This window comes from Salvelinus namaycush, chromosome 31 (assembly GCF_016432855.1).
Source record: "Salvelinus namaycush isolate Seneca chromosome 31, SaNama_1.0, whole genome shotgun sequence".
NCBI classification, from domain to species: Eukaryota; Metazoa; Chordata; class Actinopteri; order Salmoniformes; family Salmonidae; genus Salvelinus; species Salvelinus namaycush.
Genome location: NC_052337.1, coordinates 10,267,186 through 10,280,693, shown reverse-complemented (window position 1 = coordinate 10,280,693; position 13,508 = coordinate 10,267,186). Strand labels below are relative to the sequence as shown.

At 42.2% G+C, this 13,508-nt stretch overlaps 1 protein-coding gene across 1 annotated transcript; it reads left to right on the top strand.

Moving 5' to 3' along the window:
• The first annotated feature begins 600 nt into the window (after positions 1–600).
• On the top strand, positions 601–1,617 carry LOC120025452 (forkhead box protein D1-like). The gene has a single exon (XM_038969995.1). The coding sequence runs from the start codon at positions 601–603 to the stop codon at positions 1,615–1,617; it is 1,017 nt and encodes a 338-aa protein (XP_038825923.1).
• Positions 1,618–13,508: the final 11,891 nt, after the last annotated feature.

Sequence of the window (13,508 nt, the reverse complement as noted above, 5' to 3'; positions counted from 1 at the left end):
AACATTTTACTATCATGTTACAGCTTTTTATCACATTAGATTATGATCTATAAGGGATAGTCCTACCATCATGGGCTTTGTTCTGCATGCATCTTCTATGTTCAGTGATATAGGCCTATTTTTTTGCCAAACATTTAGCTGAAATGAAAGGTTTAGATTAATTATATTTGTATACCAAGATGACCACCAAAAAGAGAACCAAACTTTTTTAAATCGTCCACAGTTACACAATTGTTGCTATATTTTTTTTTTAAATCTCTTCATTTGCCTTGGTGACGCTCCCTCGCCATGTGATCAGAGCTCTGGTATAAAGCGTGAGGGAAGATCCGCCCTCTTTAGGATTCAGGTTTGGCCTTTTTCAGGTCTTTCCACTGACTAGCATCCGGATGTGCGATATTGAACAACGAAAAAAGCCCTAAAACATATGGTAGTGGCTGGAGAAAAGGGACATCTATTACCGCCGGCGTGCTCCTCTAACTCCGTCATATGAGTTGTCTTGGAAGAGGGCAGAGTAGCACGGGCAGTATATCCTCTTCCTATCCGCCGTAGCTTCTGGGAGCGCACAGCACAGTGCAGCCTCTACACAGCCAGCGGTGAGCCATGACTCTGAGCTCCGAGATGTCGGATGCCTCCATCCTTTCGGAAGAGACAGACATCGACGTGGTCGGCGAGGGGGAGGATGGGGACAGCCAAACGCGCTCTTACGTAGACGAGGTGGCGCAGATGCACGATGACCTGCTGTCTGGCTCCCCGCCATGCCTGGACAGCTCCTCGTCCCGGGATCCTTACAAACCAGCCAGTAAGAACACCCTGGTGAAGCCCCCTTACTCCTACATCGCCTTGATCACTATGTCAATTCTTCAGAGCCCCAAGAAGCGGCTCACCCTCAGCGAAATTTGCGATTTCATCAGCAACCGTTTCCCGTACTACCGGGAAAAGTTCCCGGCGTGGCAGAACTCGATCCGACACAACTTGTCCCTGAATGACTGTTTCGTCAAGATACCGAGGGAACCGGGGAACCCCGGGAAGGGAAACTACTGGACCCTAGACCCGGAGTCCGCCGATATGTTCGATAACGGCAGCTTTCTGAGACGACGGAAACGCTTTAAACGGCAGCAGCAGCAGGACTTTCTGCGGGAGCACAACAGTTTTATCCCCGCCGCTGCGTACGGCTATGGACCTTACGGCTGCGGCTACGGTATCCAGCTGCAGTCCTACCACACACACTCTGCGATTTTCGCGTTTCAGCAGCAACAGTCCAGGCATTCACACACGGGGACCATTATTCCGGCACCGTCCTTAATGCCCACCACTGACTTGGCCAGGAGCCGGTTCTATCCCCAGCTCAGACCCAGCCTGGCTTCACCCATACAGACTGCAGCCAAGTCCAGCTCGCCTGTCCAGCGCTCTCCCTTCTCCATTGAGAGTATCATTGGTGGGTCGCTGAGCCCTGCGCACTCTCAATGTGCCTCGCGGACTTCTCCTCTTGTTCCAATGTTATCGTCCTCCCTCGCGCCACAGTCGCCCAACCAGTCGCAGAGCGTGCACCCAGGAACTATTTTACACACGGTCGAGAACTTTCCCAACAGAATTGTGAACGGTACTAGTGGCTGTTAATTTCTATAAACTAACTTCAAAGTTTTCAAGAAATATGAACAAAAACGCCCCTCTTTGAAGGTAGGATTATTTTCGTATGTTTTTGTTGTTGTTGGGGTAACACGCAGCTGAATGATGGATATTTACACTAGGGCTTATTCATGCCTATTCATGCTGTAAAAAATATATTATATTTATGTTAATAACATTTTAGTGTCAATCTAATTTTCTCTCCACGAAATGTTTCGTTGTTTATGAAGTGATTCGTTTAAGTCACTGTCTAGGGCGTCTCAGGATCGACGTAATGAAACAGCTTATAAATGATCACGTCTAAAACAATGTATATTGTGTCACACACACCAATGTTTTTGTAGTTTGGCAAATTGAAACATTTTTACTGTTTTGATTTGTGCTTTGTATTGAAAAGACACAAAGATAAAAGTAATTCATTTATATGCAGTGTGTGCTTATTTCAGTAATAAAACATTGTACATTCTTTGGGAAGTATTGTATAATTTTTTACACGGTTTGTTTTTCAACAAGAATAAATATTGTTTTACAAAAAAAACTCTTTGCCTGGAAAGTAAGTTATGAATAAGTAAGTAATAATCTCAGTCTAGAAATTAGCCTAATGTAGGCCCACACTTGACCACGTGCATGAAGTAGCCTATAGTGTTGTTTAATGTTTTTGAAAGACCTATCCTTTTCATTTTTGTTAAGAAACATATTTCCAAAAAGTAATAGACAATGTAGGCTATAACCTATTGAGTGGGCACATAATAATAATAATATCAATATGGCTACTGCCCTTATAATAATAAACTACTAACACTACAACTACTAGTCCGCAGCTGCTGTTAATTTAAAAAAATATAATAATAACAATGCATCTAAATTGCTGTTACAATGACTCATGGACATTTTTTATTTGGTTCACATATAGCCTACAGATCAACAACAGAGTGTATTCTTCTTTTACTTATGTTCCATATTTTACTGCACAAACTGAAAGAGAGAGTGAGAATCAGGTGTTGTAACATTATTATTGTATAAATAATAATTCACTTTCAGTGTTAAATTACCAAAACTGGCACCATTACTTTCAACAGGCCAAGGGGTGCAAGATAAACTTCATATTCGCTACCCATAGACCTTTAAGAAACTTTGCGTGCGTGTGTGTGTGCGGGAATGCGTGAGTGTGTGTGTGACTTTAAGAACATGTAGGCCTACAACTCTATACCATTAACATTCTGAATAAATATTTTGTTCAGGCTTTTCAAAATGTATCTTTACACACACAAACAGCCACAATTTAGGCCTCGTGTGTGTGTGTGTGGCCTAGCTGTGTCTGAATGTAATTACATTTTCCATGCACGAGATGGATGACAAACCTTGGACCTACAGGTCCATTTGCCCTCTCCCACATGTATCCTTGTAATTACGCTTGGTGGACAAGCCGGTGTCACTGGAGTGACAGAGACTGTATTTTGCTACCTTCAGGACCGACGGTGATTATCACGCGGGTGATCCGAAGCAGCTGGCTCGGGCTCTTGAGAAAACACTGCTCCTCGACCAATTCATTATCTCCTCATACTTGTCACAGTTACCACGAGAGAGAGAGATGTATTGGTCAGCGAGGCTATACTCCTTAACATCCATAGCCCAGAGCAGTAGGCTACAGACATGCGCCGTGGCGAGGGTTGTTACAAGGAAAGTAAGACGATTTGATGCGCATTAGGAAACATATGGATATGTGAATAAAAAAAGACTAGCCTATATATTAAAACGCGCGTCAGGGGCATAACGTAATTATCATGCAATTATGCATCATTAGATATTAGTAGACATATAGCCCACATCTCATTAGTAGAAGCCATAACATTAGATCTCTCCGCCACTGTCCTCAATGATGAGCCTATGGATAATAATAGGATCATGATGTGTATAGGCTTTGGCTATATGATGTTATTTTGGATGATGCTAAAACAATAGACCTGCATCTCTTTACTAAATATAACATTCCATATTCAAAGCAGGTGTTTGTAAGAAAAGGCTGGAAAGTTGATTTTCAGAAGGCCTCATCCTCACAACATCAAGGCTGTGGCGTGATGCATGGGCCACAAGCCAAGAGAAAGACCTCCTCTCTTCGAGGGAAGGACCACTGTTTGGCGTGTGTTATCCATCCGTGACTACAAATGCGCATCCCCGTCGCCCGGCCGCGTGTTAATGGCGCCACTGCGTGCTTCCCAGTTGCAGAGGAAATGCGTGTAGCAATAGCTAGATCCACTCAGCGCCGTGCGCCGCTCAGAAACAGTTCACTAGGCCACCGGAGGACAGCAGCATGCGTGATGATGTAACACGCAAGCCAGGCAGCCAGAGCAGAGCGAGAGAGAGCGTCCATGGCCCTACACTCACACCACGCCGGGTCGCAACCTGCTTATTGGAGACTGAGGTCACATATTTGTTCGTGCTAAATGAAAAATATAACTCGTAAAAAAGGGTCAAGCAGCAGCGAGACATGACTAAAGACGACTTTTAGCATTTCACAGGCCATACATGTATGCAGGGAGCCGCCCGTAGCTGAGAGATTGAGAGATGATATAAATGGAGTCTATTGGCTTTATGTATATGCAAATATGGATATGTAATGCCATACAAACTCGGAGTGCTGAAATCTAGGAAATGTACCATATAGGCCTGCAACATTTTTTTATTTTCAACGCGTGGGCCACATGCAATCCTACGATGTTGTTAACAATTAATCTAGTTTGAAATAGCCTAATAATTTGTAAATGTTGAATGTTTTCATCACACACACACACGCACACACACACACACTATAGGCCCATGCACAGAAAAAAATATGTTGTCTTTCTTGTAAATCTCTATAAAATATAAGGCCTATTGCTACCTAAACTGCCCTCATAATGTAATTTGTATTAGTAGCCTTTAATCTGTGTATGTTTATGTTTACTTTTATAAATATGGGCTACTCAAATGCACAAATATAAATGTATTAGATTTCAGAAAATATGTAACTTTTTGTTGGATCTTTCATGATTGGAGAAACAGGATTGTATGATTAAAATAATGTGTGTGGTAGGCCTACAAGTTCTGAAATAAGAGAGAAACGGCCTGACCAGCGTACTCTTCACCATCGCTGGATTGTAATGAAGTGAGACTAAAATGGTTTGGTTATGAGTGTGACTGAACGACAGTAGTAACTAGAATAGAATAGAATAGAATATAAAGCGAAAAACACGATACGTCTGAGAAAAGAATCTTCACGCAATGACACTGCAGAATATCAGACACATTTAAAGCAAATCAATTCAACAGTGTAAGATGGTGTACAACATTCAAAAAGCCGCATAGGACAATAAAATGAACACAATTATAAATGAATAGATACATATTTATTCATATTGAATCCGTTGGAATATAGACTACATTCTTTCCTAAAATGTATTTTTTTGCGACTGGCATTCCATTGGTCTTGTAAGGCCTAGCTTCTGCAGTGTTCCCATAGAATTAGAAATTAGAATACGTAATTTATTAGGATCTCTATGAGTGTTCCAATGTCAATCTATGTAACCAAATTAAACAATTTTCAAAAGTTGTGTGTCATGCAATAGGCTATTTATCTTTCCAGCAAACGTAATATAGAAGAGCAGTCTGCCCACGAAAGGGTGAAGTACAGCCTACCCACAAATACAAAATAAGATCAAATAAATGTTTTGAACGAACACAAACAAGTTCCCTTCAGAATACCATACAGGCTTTAGGCATACATATACCACCATGTCATAAATCATTTGATGGTCTGCATGCGCATGGAAACCCACTAGCCTACTTTTTTCTTTATCCGTCAGAGTGATTTGAATAAATACGTGTACAAGTTGATTGATTCACACGTTCTCCCTTTTTTCCCTTTTAAAACAGAAAATGCGTTAATTTATTTTATGAATCCCTTTTTGCATGTTGTCACAAAGTGCTTTACAGATACCAAGCCTAACATTAGTAACTTGCTAAGTTGATATTAATAACGTGTTAACAACAGATAACTTGCTTTGTTTCTGCTATTGATATGGGAGAGCAGTTTGGGGGCTTTGTTATGTTTGACATATATGTCTATAGCCTGGTTGTTCCGTGTTGTTATTAGCCTACACCTGCACCGCAGCACGGCATATCAGATCACAAAATTGTTAATAATAGCCATGTTTCGATAATCCCTTGTTGGCTTTATTATGTATTTCACCCTTTCTTGAAAGTTTAGCCTAACTGGCCCTAAACCTACATTCACTTAGAAAAAGTGTAACCTTTGACCCATTATATTCTCACCCCAATTTATATTGGATGTTGATTGGATAAACTGTAGCCTATTCGAGATGTTAACCAAAATAAAAGTAGCCTAACTTGATAACTGATCACTAGGACTCAACGGACTTCATATTAAATAATTTGGCCAGTTTGATTTGCAATTTTTTAAATTAAATAAATAAATACAATTTTATGAAATAGTACCACATCGATATAAATCCAAACCGATGGTTCAACTTCGAGTATCGAGTTTGAGTCGTTTAACCCAAAGGCTATTGAATAATTGACTGCTATAGGCTACTATCTATATTTGACAAATGTGTGAGTGTGTTCGATGACGGAAGTCCACAAATGTAGCCTATACAATAAAATAAGTAAAAGTCCGAAAAAATAAGGAAAAGTTCTAGTTAAATTATAGTTATAGGTGACTGTGCGGTTAACACGCGATTTTTAGCAAATTTCACGGATCATGTGGGCATCAGCCTCCTTGAGAGCGTGACTGAAGCTCCGCAGTTAGCAGTTTATCCTTGGTGGGTCACACAGGTCACGAAAAACGGGGCTAAAACCAAAACACTCAGCTCACAAAGCAACCTGAAGGCGCCGATAAGCCAACCTAGACTAGAGAAGGAGCAGAACTATAGCCTATTTCGAGAGTTTTTGCTAACATTAGATCCAAACGAATTCAGGAACAAAGGCATTTATTCAAAGTTGTTATTTTAGTCACTTAATTTAAAATAAATGTTGCTATAAAATAGTTTGCCTCAACCTCACATTTAGCCAATGCCTCGAAAACAAAAGTTAGGCATTATGGACTTATGCTGTGCAGCTGAAAATACAACAAATATGTTTACAAAGACAAATGATTGATGAACAACCAGTAGGTCTAGCCGCCTAGACAAAGGAAAGAATTAAGAATGAAGAATTTCTAAAATGAAATCCACCTTACCAGTGTGGGACAAAGTTTTGTGCTGGAGCTCAGTGGACTACATGGGGGGTGAATCCACACAGTACTCTGGTCTTACTATTGCGTGAGAAGTCAAGCTATATCTTTCAGATGAGAAGAGTGGTACACAATACTAGAATGGGTGGTAGAGCTAGCTTTATGGAACATTTAGGGCCTAGGGGCACACCTTCAGATCCTCAGACAGTCTCTTTGCACCATCACCACCATCACAGACAACACTCTCAACAACTTTCAATTCAACAGGACTGAGAAAAAGCGATGTTTTTTTTGTATTGTCAATGGGTGTACTTAGCTCATGATCTTTCAGTTTAATGTTTAGGATTATAGTTCCAAATTCATCCTTGTGTGTATGGATAAAAAATATATTTTAATATAATATATGCCAATTAGCAGACACTTTTATCCAAAGCAACGTAGTCATATGTGCATACATTTTATGTATGAGTGGCCCTAGGAATGGAACCCACAACCCAGGCATTGCTGACGCCATGCTCTACAAACTCAGCCATACAGGACCACGAACTGCATTGAAAAGCTTTGAAAAGTTTGTCTTTACATTACATGTGTTGCTCCATAATCTTGACTTGTATAGGCTACTAACTTACTTTTATTGAGACATAAACCTACAATGTCATTTCAGGACTATGCATTTGCTATAATGTACACCAAAACTACATAAACTATTTACATAATCTATAAAGAATTCATAACACATCATAAATAATTAATAGACATGACATAAACCCACTAAATCTGTTTACCAAAGTTTTATGACTTTTATATAATATATTATATTGCATAGTATTCAATAAATATGACATCAAAGTGTATTTTCTATCCATAGTTCCATCTGACTGACATAATGTATATTAGATGCATTATGTCAGTCAGATGGAACTATGGATAGAAAATACACTTTGATGTCATATTTATTGAATTATTGTTATTATTATTATTAAAATACCTTGTCAACTTCTAACAGTGCTCTGCAGTGTATAACTGTGATGAATGCTTTACATAGATACATGTAAATAATGTAAATCATTTGAATCAGTGTGGAAGCCTGTGTCCTTCCCTCCACCTTCCTCGTAAAGTTAATTAATCATTCATGAATTATATCTTTTAAGAGAAAGCCCTTGGTTGGTCTGTGGTCTGAAACTTGAGCTGCAAAAATGATCTTATTTTATGGACATGGTTTGAATCAATGGTTTCTTTTACTTTCCATTCTACTAATTTCCATGGTACTCTCTCTAACTCTCTCTCCCATATATAATAAAGCACAAAGCCTCATCAGTCCCTACTGCAATAGTCAATAAACTTTCCTCCATAGATATACACTTCTGTCACATTCATACAGGTGTCCACAGATTATTAATACACTCAACTCAAATTCAAATCTTTTATATAGGGTCACTCCAACGACCGGAATCCAACACTTACTGAGTTAGGTTGACAAATATGTAAATACTGGTAAGTTGTTGCTTAGTTTGAAATGGAATGGAATATCCTCTGAAGGCATGTTGTCTCTTCTCATTGCAGCGTAATTCTTGTTATAATGAGTGTAATAAGATTAACATGTAGAGATGTGTACTCTGTTTGGCATGTTCTGTTGCATTGTGTTTATTTCATTGGAGTGAAGAAAAAGCATTGCGTGTGCGTGTGCATGTGTGCTTGCATGCTTCCGTGAGTGTGTGTGTGTGTGTAAAATCTAAAATACACAGGGAAAAGAGAGAGGAGGGGGGGCAAAGAGAGAAATTAGAAAAAGCAGAAAAATAGAGAGAAAGGGAGAAAAGAGGAGAAAAAAGGAGTGAATACCTCCCAGGGAGGCGGAGAATCCCTTCATCTGCTTTTCAGTGTGTGGAACACTGGCTACACTTATCCCCTCTCTCTAAAAGGAGCTCCGCTTTCCGCCCCATTAAAAAGTTTGGGAACTAATGCCACCCCTGAATACTAGTCTAATTAGAGTACTACCCAGAGCTGCAAGGGCCCAGCTACACAAGAGGAGCTGGAGGCTAAGGGAAAGCATTCTGTCATTTCCCTTTTGTAGAACCCATCCTTTTTGTGTTATTTTTTTTGTCTTTCTTTTTCTTTCACGTTCCGACTCTCTCTCCCTTTCTGGGTATTCTCTCTCTTCAACTTGTGTATAGAAAGCAGGAATGAGGAATCCTACTACAGCTGAACCGATCTTTAATCACAGAGACACTTTTGATCTGGGAGACAGGCCCTGGTGGATTATGACAATATGAATGGTGTCAATCTCAATGAGGCAATAAGGGATACTGTCACTGGCCTTTTGGTTGGATTAGTGAAGAGTAAGGCATTTATTTTGAATTAAATGGAATGACTACAAAAACAAGGAACTGTGATATTTTTGCTTTTCTAGGTAACGATAACTATAAAACAGAGTAAAATAGATTTTACTAGATACAAATTCATTACAAGACATGCTTTCTGTATAACTCAATATAATTTTATGAATCACACAAACTCACAAAGTATGTGTTGTGCATGCAAATTTGGGCATGCCTGACACTACTGTAAACTATATAAATTGCAAAATACACGTTGACAACTTCCTCCCACTAGACTGCTATAGGCTATTGTCTATATTTCACTAATGTGTGAGTGTGTTTGCTGACGGATGTCCTCATATGTAGCCTATAGAATAAAATAAGGAAAATTCTTTAAAAAGAAGGAAAAGTTAGAGTTAGAGTTATATTGTAGTTGTGCGGTTAACTGTGTGGTTAACTGTGCGGTTAACTGTGCGGTTAACTGTGCGGTTAACTGTGCGGTTAACTGTGCGGTTAACTGTGCGGTTAACTGTGCGGTTATCCGTGCGGTTAACTGTGCGGTTATCCGTGCGGTTATCCGTGCGGTTAACTGTGCGGTTAACTGTGCGGTTAACTGTGCGGTTAACTGTGCGGTTATCCGTGCGGTTATCCGTGCGGTTATCTGTGCGGTTATCTGTGCGGTTAACTGTGCAGTTAACTGTGCGGTTATCTTTGCGGTTATCTGTGCGGCTAACTGTGCGGTTAACTGTGCGGTTATCTGTGCGGTTAACTGTGCGGTTATCTGTGCGGTTAACTGTGTGGTTAACTGTGCGGTTAACTGTGCGGTTATCCGTGCGGTTATCCGTGCGGTCAACTGTGCGGTTATCTGTGCGGTTAACTGTGCGGTTAACTGTGCGGTTATCTGTGCGGTTAACTGTGCAGTTATCTGTGCGGTTAACTGTGCGGTTAACTGTGCGGTTATCTGTGCGGTTAACTGTGCGGTTATCTGTGCGGTTAACTGTGCGGTTATCTGTGCGGTTATCTGTGCGATTAACTGTGCGATTAACTGTGCGGTTATCTGTGCGGTTAACTGTGCGGTTAACTGTGCGGTTATCTGTGCGGTTAACTGTGCGGTTATCTGTGCGGTTAACACGCGCTCTCCCAGGACCCCTTTTTTGATGCGATCTGAGTCATGTTTTGACTCTGGAAGGGCTGTGGTCTTTTCTCTGGAGGCTCCCTCCTTAGAGTGTGAGTCAGCATGCTTGGACCACAGAGCTGTGATTCTGAGGCTGTGTCCCAAATGGCACCCTATTCCCTATGGGTCCTGGTCATTAGTGAGCTACAGTACATAGGGAATAGGTCTGAATGCTCTGTTATGTAAAGTCAGACTGCTGAGGTCAGGTCAATTTGACTTTGGCATTATAGGATCTGCTCAATAAATCTGGCTTAATCATCGTAATCACAAGCCCTAATACACTGTACACAGGGGTGGCCTTTATTCAGACTAACCCAAACAGTGTTGATTAAAGAAAATGTTTAACCTAAAAAACAAATCTCACCAGATTTCACAGGATGGAGCATTTTATGGGGAGAGAGAGAAAGACGTTCACTTATATCAATAACTCATCAGGACAGAGAGAGTACAATATAGATAGATAGATACAGTAGAGAGAGAGAGAGAGAGAGAGAGAGAGAGAGAGATAATCAGGGAAGCTGAGAGAGAAAGAGAGAGAGAATCGGGGAAGCTGAGAGAGAAAGAGAGAGAGAATTGGGGAAGCTGAGAGAGAAAGAGAGCGAGAATCGGGGAAGCTGAGAGAGAAAGAGAGAGAGAATTGGGGAAGCTGAGAGAGAAAGAGAGCGAGAATCAGGGAAGCTGAGAGAGAAAGAGAGAGAGAATCGGGGAAGCTGAGAGAGAAAGAGAGAGAGAATTGGGGAAGCTGAGAGAGAAAGAGAGAGAGAATCGGGGAAGCTGAGAGAGAAAGGAAGAGAGAATTGGGGAAGCTGAGAGAGAAAGATCTACTCAATACTACAGCTCAGTCCTACACCTGCAGTATCGAGAGCATCTTGACTGGCTGCATCACAGCTTGGCATGGCAACTGCTTGGCAATCCGTCCGCAAGGCGCTACAGAGGGTAGTGCGTACGGCCCAGTACCTGGGCCCCCTATGTAGTGCCCTATGTAACCTGGTCAAATGTAGTGCTCTTCATAGGGAATAGGGTGCCATTTTCATTGACAGTCTTCACTATCCCACTTAATTCACGCCACCACCTCCATTGTATCTTCCACAATGTCCTCCGACCTACATAATTTATTCAGATGAAGAGTTTTGAGTTTTGGGGTGTTTTTATTTGTCCGACATCTTGGCTTTCTCACCTCGCAATGACCTTGTTCTGTCTGAGATTTCCGCTTCGGAATGATGTCGCTGCGTCTCACCGACCCCTAGCGCTTTCTTTGTTTCACTCTATTTCAATTTTTTATTTTCCCCCTCTCCTGCTTGTTTTCTTTGGCATGATCGGTGCTCCTACAAACAACCCAGAGCCCATAGCTTTATCCATCAGGCTTGCTCAGAATGTGATAATAAAATAACAGGCAGACTGAAACAAACTATTTGTTACAACTCACAGATATATTATTCTGTCGACTTGAAATGAAGCTCAGAGGTTAGCGAGGCATCTCCTACTGAAGCTACACCAATAAATAGAACAAACATTGTTGTCGTTTGGGCCACTTGCCACTTGAAAAGTGCCGGAAAGTCTTGGGTCTTGGGTCATCCTAAAGAGTCCTGAAATGACGCCAACCGCCAGCAGCTGTCTGAGGTCACAGCTAGCAGCGAACAGCTTTTCCTGGCGGTTTGCATCCAATACATCATTTAGCATCCTGCACTCTCCCCAGCGTGCCTCTATTCAGAGGGGTTCTGGCAGAACGTGCAGCCGTTGTATCTGGTGGACTGTCTCGGTTGGCTGGCTACCAGTCCGGGACCTGGTTAGTAACATGCAACAACGCCATTGGGCTGTAAACACTTCATCGACGTCAAGCAGCCCGTTCATCATAGTGACACCTGCAGGTAATGCACACCGCCTAGCTACAGTTTGGCTAACAGCCCAGCTAACAACCCAGCTCCAGCTCAACTACAGCACAGCTAACAGCCCAGCTAACAGCCCAGCTCCAGCCCAGCTAACGGCCCAGCTAACAGCCCAGCTAACAGCCCAGCTCCAGCCCAACTACAGCCCAGCTAACAGCCCAGCTCCAGCCCAACTACAGCCCAGCACTAGCCTAGCTAACAGCCCAGTTCCAGCCCAACTACAGCACAGCAAACAGCCCAGCTAACAGCCCAGCTCCAGCCCAGCTAACGGCCCAGCTAACGGCCCAGCTAACAGCCCAGCTCCAGCCCAACTACAGCCCAGCTAACAGCCCAGCTCCAGCCCAACTACAGCCCAGCTCTAGCCTAGCTAACAGCCCAGTTCCAGCCCAACTACAGCCCAGCTCCAGCCTAGCTAACAGCCCAGCTAACAGCCCAGCTCCACCCCAATTACAGCCCAACTACAGCCTAGCTAACAGCTCAGCTCCAGCCCAGTTAATAGCTGAGCTCCAGCCCAACTACAGCCCAGCTCCAGCCCAGCTAACAGCCCAGCTTCAGCCCAGCTAACAAACAAGCTAACAGCCCAGCTTCAGCCCAGCTAAGAGCCCAGCTCTAGCCTAGCTAACAACCCACTTGTCAAAGGTCAAATGGGATTTAGAATTTATTTTCAGAATATGGTGGCAGGTTAATTAATGTACTATACTGTATATGAAATCATATTTACTAGATCAATACATCTTAATAGGAAAATATATACATTAACTGCGTGCATATATGTGTGTGTGAGTGTGTGTTTGTGTGTGCGTACACCCAGTGGGGAAATTTAACGTTAGAAGTTTCTGCCTGTATCCTCTGTACTATGTCATCCATTCCCTCTCGCCCTCCATAGCGACGCCCCTGTCACTCAAAAGGTAAAAAAACATCAACAGTGGAAGCCACCCATGAAGACGCACTCCCACTCTCCTCTCCCCTCTCTCTCATGTTTTTTCCCCCTAACTAGCTTTCACTCCCTCTGTCTCACTCTCTCCCTGATTCCTACTCTCGACTCTCTCTCTTCTCCCTACCTCATTTTTCTCTCTCTCTTTCTCTTTCTTCCTCTCTCTTTCTCTCTCTCTTTCTCTTTCTTTCTCTCTCTCGATCTCTCTTTTCCCCATCTATCACTATATGACTCCCTCTACCCCCCTTTCTCGCTCTCTCGGCCTCATTGACTCAACCACAAAGTGTCTGCTGCAGATGCCCACAGCTTCTAAAAGGACTAGCGAAACACCAGAGCTAAGCAT